The 8,391-nt window shown below is 38.7% G+C and overlaps 1 protein-coding gene across 1 annotated transcript in view; it reads left to right on the forward strand.

Annotated features, from left to right (window-relative positions):
• SH3TC2 (SH3 domain and tetratricopeptide repeats 2) overlaps positions 1-8,038 on the forward strand; it is a 190,077-nt gene extending 182,039 nt beyond the window's left edge. Inside the window, 1 exon segment of the mRNA XM_073620584.1 lies at positions 557-8,038. Coding sequence (XP_073476685.1) covers positions 557-694 — 138 coding nt within the window. The 3' untranslated portion in view covers positions 695-8,038.
• Positions 8,039-8,391: the final 353 nt, after the last annotated feature.

The raw sequence follows: 8,391 nt of genomic DNA on the forward strand, positions 1-8,391 counted from the left end.
CACATACTATATACACCACTGTGTTCTGGCTGTGGGACGCGAACATCCCGTTTTACACCCAGGATATAATTGAGTCAGGCTGAACAACGCTCAGGCATTCATAGGATGCTCATGCAATGAAGGGGAGGTGGGCGGATAGCGTCACGATCTCTGACTCAGCCAATCACTTGTTTATTGCTGCGATGTATTTTAATGAGCCCAATTATATACCTAATAGAAAAGTGAAAGACTTGGAAGAAATTACTAAATACATAACTAATTAATAAAAGTAAAACAAACTACATTAACACTCCTTAATGCTTATTTAATAAAGAAATGAGGAAAGTGCAGAATCCCAGAATAACCAATTAATCACCTTTTACTGTTCTGACTTCTCTTAACTGATGAAAGAAAAAAAAAAATATTGGTTACTGTGGATAGCGTACTTCTTATGTTCTTGTTGCTCCCTGCGGTACCCTATTATTAAACTTAAAATTGATTTTTGCTTATTGCGCTGCCCTTGTGTTATAATGTATTGTTACGCTTAGAATAAACGGTCTGCTTTTTCCATTAACAGGATGCTGACGATGCAGCTACCTACCTCTGCCTGGCCCTTGCTGCTGCTATTGAAGTCGGAAATGAAGAGTTTCAGCTGCTGCTCATGGAGAAAATTTCAGATGTATATGGAAAGTTCCTGTGTGATGGAGAGCATTAAATAAAGTCTACAACTTGGCAGGAATCAAGCATATAAATTAAACTATGTTATGCATACCCTTGTCTAATATAAAAAGAGAAAATACCACATCCCTCCTATTTCTTGTAACCAACCATGCCACATGCATTCAAATGGTTACTGGGTATTACCATAGAGAAAAGAACATAAGAGTTATTTCTCCTAAAATGCAGCTCTGTTTATATATATGGGCTGATACACGACCTTGAGTCATTGCACAGAGCTCTTGCACACTGTTAGCATCTCAGGTTTAAAGAGGATAATCTCATTATCCCACGCAGTACTAGAGATAGAGAGATTTGCAAAGCATTTTACAGCCAATGTTTGTTTTTCAGCTTACGACTCTAATATCCCTTATATGAATCATCAGGTATATTTGCCAGAAAGACAGTGTTATGGCAAAACACAGAGAAACTTAAATCTCCAAGCTTATGTTTCATTAACAAAAAAATCTCTAAGCACTTTTATGATGCACATCGTTATCTATTTTTAAACTGAAAAGCAGTGATCTATTTATGATGTCACCAGCACTCACAACTAAACATTGCTATATATTAGCTATATGATTGTTCTGTTCAGAGACATCAACCACTGTTGCCAACTTTTCTGGCACAGTTTTGATCCACCCCAGATCCACCCAAATCATGCCCTGTTTGCTACATAATGCATCTAAAGCCACTTATTTCTAAAGCTGCACCCACTTGGTTATAGTCTGGGCTGTCCCAGGAACACTTGAGCTGATGGAAGGTGTTCATGTAATAATAAGTATAATGATGTCAGAACATTCAAAAAATAAAATATCCAGTTTTTAAACTTGTAAGAGGAATGTTTTATGAAAGTTCTGGTCCTTACTATGTGTGTAAGCTACTTAATAATTCCTGAATCTTGATATCATTATTTTTAAATAAGAATACACAAATCTGCATATTTACAGAAAATGCATTTTAGCTATAGCCTAAGGAGGGCATTTAACTTGCAAGTGACAGATCAAAGAAGGACCAAATGTCGGGTAGACCAATCTGTGATCAATTTTCCTTTTAGTTAGAAAAGGACAAACTTGTTGAACATATATCAGCCTCAGAATTATGCTTATCAGTGGCGTTGCATAGCTAGTGATTGATCTTGTGGCCAGACTTCTTCCCTTCAAAGAAGATTTCTCAGCTCTTAATCAGAGACATGCAGAGTAGAAGGAAAGGTGTGAATGTAGTTAAGACTGAAGTAAGTGATGAGGGAATACGAGACCTGAAGGCAAGTTCAGAACAGCATTCTAGCTCTGAACCATAGTTCTAGAAACTCATTGCAGCTACATGTATAATGTTAGAGTTTACCCCCCCATCTCCTGGCATTTCAATAACTAGCTAAAACAAAATGTCCTGTTGCCCATTTAGACATACATGGGTGAAATTAGGACACAGTCAAGCCTTGACACATGTAGTCAATATCAGTCAAGAGCTTTTCATGTTATGGCTGTTTCAGGATTGGTGCCATATAACAAGACCTGAACATACCTATTCATAAAGAAGACAAGACCATTAGAGCTCATATCGACAACAACTAAAATATGCACTTTCTAAAATCCACACCGAAGATTTGCATTAATGAATTTAGGTTGTACTTGACAATTGACATAAAGCAACTTTCTACTAAAATCTGAAAGCAGCTTTTAAAAATAAATACATTAGTTAATGTTAAGTGTATTATTTAATGCTTTATTACCATTATTTTACATATTTTAAATCATAAGAATATAAATGATTTCATGAAGAAATCTGTTATTGCATTGTCTAGAATTAAATTATTTTTGTGAAAAGGATGACTGATTTTTATTTGCAACGGTGATGAATGCACATAGTGTATCCACTCATAAGACAAGTAAAAACCTAAAAATGAAATCTAATCTATTAACTGAAAATAAGTGAATTGCTGTAATGTTCTTGCTCATAATTTCAGATAACAAAAATCATAAATGTTAACATTTTTGCAGTCTCACCAAACATTTTGCACATTGGTTAAATAATATAAAATTGCCCTCAGCCACAAGTTTAAGTTAGGTGGAGCGCAATTATTTATATACACAAGCTTATGTAATAATGTAGTACAAAGTTTACTGATTATGTGAAAAATGCATCAAACTAAGTTGATTAAAATAACTTGTAATCCGATTAATAAGAGCTAATGCATATAGTCATAGCATTTTCTTAGGCCACAAGTGTCAAACAAAGTTATGGTGTTTCTTGGCATATGGAAACACTATGTGAAGCTCCTCAATGTAGAAAAAATGTGCTAACAAGAAAATTTCTCCAGTCAGCTTTCAGCTGTCATATCTGTATTTCAAAGTTGAAAAAAATTAAGGATTCTAAACCTTTATTGTTATAGCACTTTTTATACATAAGGCCCATACAGTGAAATTCATAATGATTGCCATAGAAACTCTTTAGAATTTCGTTGTACCTCAGCACAAGCGATGTTGGTGCTTGCGACAGATTCATGTACCTGTTGGGAACAGGTACATGGATTTGTTGAAGGAGGTGGCCTGCACTGAGGGTAGATTGTCCATTCTGGACACTCCATCCTCAGTGTAGCCCACTAATGCTGAGCTTGACAAAATTGAAGGTTCAGTATTACTAACCTCATTGCACTCAACACACAAACAAACATAGCGGCAAGAAGTTTTGTTGTAGGTTGAGTAGAGCCTGATGCAGGACTCTGAGGCTAGTTCCCCATCCTCTGAGGCTAGTTCCCCATCCAGGTTGCCTCCCTTTTGATTGGCCTTGAAAGACAGTGGGTGGACACTGTAACCCCTATTGGACTAAATATCAGCCATATTAAATGCCCACTGCTGTTCGCTGTCAATTGCAAGGCAGGCCAACCTGATGGGGAACTAGTCTTTCAGAGTTTCCCATCAGGCCCCACCCACTGTCATTGTGCCCTAATGTCACTGGTTGCTAATACACTGTTGGCTAGGCAAATTTCTTATCCCTTGCCCATTCAGCTGCTGGCCGGGAGATTCCTGCCATTGTCCAAATATGGCCGTTGCCCCTATATTGACATTCAGCTTTCAGCCATTAAATCTTCTGACCGGCAACTGAATGAAACTGGGGGAAAATCACTGGTTTCTAGGCTCCCCAGCATGATGATGATTTATGGCCTGCCATTTAAAGTACTAGCTAGAAAGGTATCCTGGTGTTGTCCATATTAACACATGTGAATGAAAGGGGGCAGCTTATCAATATCACACAGGAATTGCTTGAGTTTTGAAGTGACATGTGCAGAGAGCAGTGAAGAACATTGTGTTGAAGATTTAAGAAACAGTATATAAAGCTTCATTATGCTTTCACTCATATATTTGTGGTGTTTTAGCGCTAGCACTATATAGGTACATGCCCATTCAACATATACCTCAAAATAAAAATGATCATAGACGAGCACTGCAAGTTCAACCTTATTGCATAAAAATTGTATTCTACATTTCAATTGGGCTTGCCAATTGTCAAGAAAATCAGAACAGCAGAGAATTTGCACTGAAATCACACTGCATGCATTTTTGTAAGCCATCCAGTACTAGCCTTTTTTTTCCTGGATTGCTTACAGATGCTTTCTAGATTGGTATATCCACCTAGACTATAACATGCACAAATGAGTTTGCCTAAAGGTGCCAAAAAGGAAAGTTGCACCATGCTGCTATGGAAAACTGATTTTGGTTCATTCCTAATTAGGCATGCACATGTAAATAATTCTATATATGGTTTGATGAAGATTTCAGATGTAATTTCTGGCACCATGGGTGCCTGATCTCTAAATGTCCTTTCTCATGAAAGATAGATAATGTAGATTTTCTGTTTTAGAAATGATACATATTTGAAATGTAGTGTTTGCTACAGAATAAATCTTATGTACATGTGGCCTCCTTCCCTACTGGATATGCATAGATATGAAGTGAAGAGAGTTCAACCATTAGCACTTAGAACGGGACCCCATCAGCAATGTGCATGACCCCTTAATGAAAACTAGTAGAAACAAACTTCCTGGCTTTTGCTGAGAGTTCAGAGGGAAAAATGTGTGTACATTAAAGCACTGGAACAATGGAAACTAATTTTTAACATCTGTGAACTGAACACTCCTCAAAGTTGTCACTGGAGGGGTATCTGTACAGTATCTCAGGGTATGAAATGGATAAAGGGGAAAGCATTTGTTAACATCATAACAGTAAGGCAAAGTCATTACTCACACTAGATTTTTCTTGTTAATGTTGATTAAAATGATTATATAATTGGCTAAAGTGAGCTCTGATGTACAGAATTCATTCTGTTGTCTCTACTGTCTGAGAAGTCCCTGTTAAATTTAGAGCCTGGTTTGATTTCACTCTGGGCTCATCTCAATGGGCAAATGCAGCTTGCCATAAGGTGCATGCCATCTTGTGTTTGATAGAAGTTTAAGAGGCCTCTGAGATCACTTAGTTCATTGACAGTGGTTTTTGACCTCCTTTTAAGCTGCATCAAGCTGCTTTTGCATTAGGATTGTCTTGTGGAGAGAGAAGCAGTTTGGAGGCAAACAAAACCTATCAACACAGGTTCTGAGCATGTTTGATATATAACTGTGCTCTGCAGCAGTAATATGTGTAGCGTCAGTGCGCTGCATTTTTGTATCAAATACTGAAATACAATTTTAAGAAAAGAAAAGGGAATAAAGCCCATTTTTTCCATGAATGACTGATTTGTTCTGCTGCTATTTTCTGCTTTGTAATACTAACAATTTTTGGTTCTGCACGCCACAGATAGAACATAATTTACATTTGTAATCATACATGTACATTTCCTCAACGTTTTCCATATTTTTTTTTTAACTCACTTGTGAAATAATTACATTTAGCATGTTACTGATTCGCAGACCTGTGTGACCAAGAAGTCAGGAAACCTACTTGATGGTAGCAGTCAAAAACTGTGAGAAAGCCTCCTAGATTAAAGCCTGGTACACACTGCTAATTTTTTTTTTCATTCAGCCCTCTTAAACTAAAGCCTGGTACACACTGACGAATAACGTCTGGTTTCTATTAAACCGTCCGATGCCATCCGACATTCGGCCCGCGTGTACTAGGCTTTAAGTTGCACATTTGGTTGACAGTCCTATCCCAACATGCCTTTATTATGCAATAACTGTAAATGCTCATTATATGATAAGGTGTTTAAGAAGGTGATAAATAAAACTTGGAGATAAAATTATGAGTTATGAGATAATAAGGCTTTCAACAGCAAAATGCCCATTTCAGGTGAAAAAAAAAAAATTCTATTCTTAAAGTGATATTAAAATGTTTCTCTTCTCTGCATGCTCCTCTGACTGACAGATTTCGGGTATGTGGGTTCCTGCCGGGACCCATGGAGTCTCAACTTCATGTGCACTTCTGTTTATAACTACAATCTTACATGCAGCTGCTCCCAGAGGAGCACACACAAGCAGCAAGAGAGACACAAAATGAAAGCCAAAGCTTGGAAGCCGCTGTCAGTCTGTGATGATGAGGAGAGGCTTGGCTTTGATCCTATGCCCTTTCTTCCCCTTCCAGATAACACCGTTATATTCCTGTTTCAAGTGCTTCCCCACTGCACCTTCCTTCTCCTTCTTCCCACAGCTAGCTCATAAATGTCCAGTGTCAGCAACCATGGGAAGTGGTGATGTCCTTCAGTCATATAGTGCATGGGCCTGCTAGACCAAAGCAATGTCATAGGCTCCCCCATACCCTGCAGGTGAGGGGTATTATTGGCTGCTGCTGAGACATTGTCACTTTGCCCTGCCTTTGCAAGATGACAGTGGGGTTTATTTACTAAAGGCAAATCCACTTTGCACTACAAGTGGACTACAAGTGCACTTGGAAGTGCAGTCGCTGTAGATCTGAGGGGGACATGCAAGGAAAATAAAAAACTGCATTTTTGCTTGTACATGATTGGATGATAAAATCAGCAGAGCTTCCCCTTGTTTCAGATCTTCCCCTCAGATCTAAAGCGACTGCACTTCTAAGTGCACTTGCAGTGCACTTATAGGGCGTACACACGGTCGGACTTTGTTCGGACATTCCGACAACAAAATCCTAGGATTTTTTCCGACGGATGTTGGCTCAAACTTGTCTTGCATACACACGATCACACAAAGTTGTCGGAAAATCCGATCGTTCTAAACGCAGTGACGTAAAACATGTACGTCGGGACTATAAACGGGGCAGTGGCCAATAGCTTTCATCTCTTTATTTATTATGAGCATGCGTGGCACTTTGTCCGTCGGATTTGTGTACACACGATCGGAATTTCCGACAACGGATTTTGTTGTCGGAAAATTTTATCTCCTGCTCTCCAACTTTGTGTGTCGGAAAATCCGATGGAAAATGTCCGATGGAGCCCACACACGGTCGGAATTTCCGACAACACGCTCCGATCGGACATTTTCCATCGGAAAATCCGACCGTGTGTACGGGGCATTATAGTGCAAAGTGGGTTTCCCGTTAGTAAATCAACCCCAGTGTCTCTTTAGAGAATAAGTGCAATCCAAAGCGCACTTATTTTTTCCTTCCTCCCCTGACCTAATAGAAACCCAACCTCCCTATTTGCTTACTATGATCCAACACTCCAGGCCTCTGGTGTTTAATAATATCCGGCCTTTCTCTCCTAGTCGTGCCTGCACAGTAGAGCCCCAATGACTTTTCTGAGACTTGTCTACCTCTGCCTCCTGTCCAGGAGATGCAGGAGTATGATCTTCATCGTAGTCTTTGGGTCTCTACTGTGCATGCGTGGCCAGGAGAGATAGGACTTATGATGCTGGATATCAGCAAGGAAAATGTTTCTGCATGTAAATGTATTATTGATCAACTGTAAAAGAAGGCTGCTTCTTGGAGATATTGCAGATGAAGCAATAGGGCTTAGTAACTTTGGTATTTGATTACACATTACATTTACAGAGCCATACAGTAACTAAGACCTTTTTTTATTTTGTGTGTGCTCAGTAATCAACTGCCATGTTTGTGCTTTATGTATTTTGTGCAAACAAACCCATATCTGATCCAGAGAACATGTAAATATAGAGCAGCAATCTACAAATTTGTGGCTGTTGCTCTCAATCTTCCTTAAATTATAACAGAATCTAAGAGGACGACTATTTTTCCAGATATGGCAAATAACTAAAAATATTGGAACAAGAGTAACTGGTGATAGATAATTACTTTCTGTTTAGTGTTCACTAATGTGTTTTATTTCTTTATGAATGGGAACTATTTCAATAGCATGTAAAATGTGTCTAATGTAATTTCATTATGTATAAATAAATATTTTTTTTATATTTTTCAAAGCTTGCCATTTTTATTCTTTGAAACATATTATGTAATTATATTTTAAGTCTTTCCATCGAGGCATCCATTTGAGTTTTATGTGCACGGTGTGGCGGTATTATCAATGTCTTTGCTCTGTAATTTTTTCCTTTATAACCCTTTCACACTGGGGAGCTTTTCATGCATTTTAGCGTTAAAAATAGCGCCTGTAAAGTGCCTGAAAAGCGCCTCTCATGCCTCCCCTGTGTGAAAGCCCGAGTGCTATTACACTGGGGCGGTGCACTTGCAGCACGGAAAAAAAAGTCTTGCAGGCAGCATCTTTCGGGTGGTGCGGGAGCGGTGTATACACCGCTCCCGCACCACCCCTGCCCAT

This window comes from Aquarana catesbeiana, linkage group LG03, assembly GCF_042186555.1.
Source record: "Aquarana catesbeiana isolate 2022-GZ linkage group LG03, ASM4218655v1, whole genome shotgun sequence".
Taxonomy (NCBI): domain Eukaryota; kingdom Metazoa; phylum Chordata; class Amphibia; order Anura; family Ranidae; genus Aquarana; species Aquarana catesbeiana.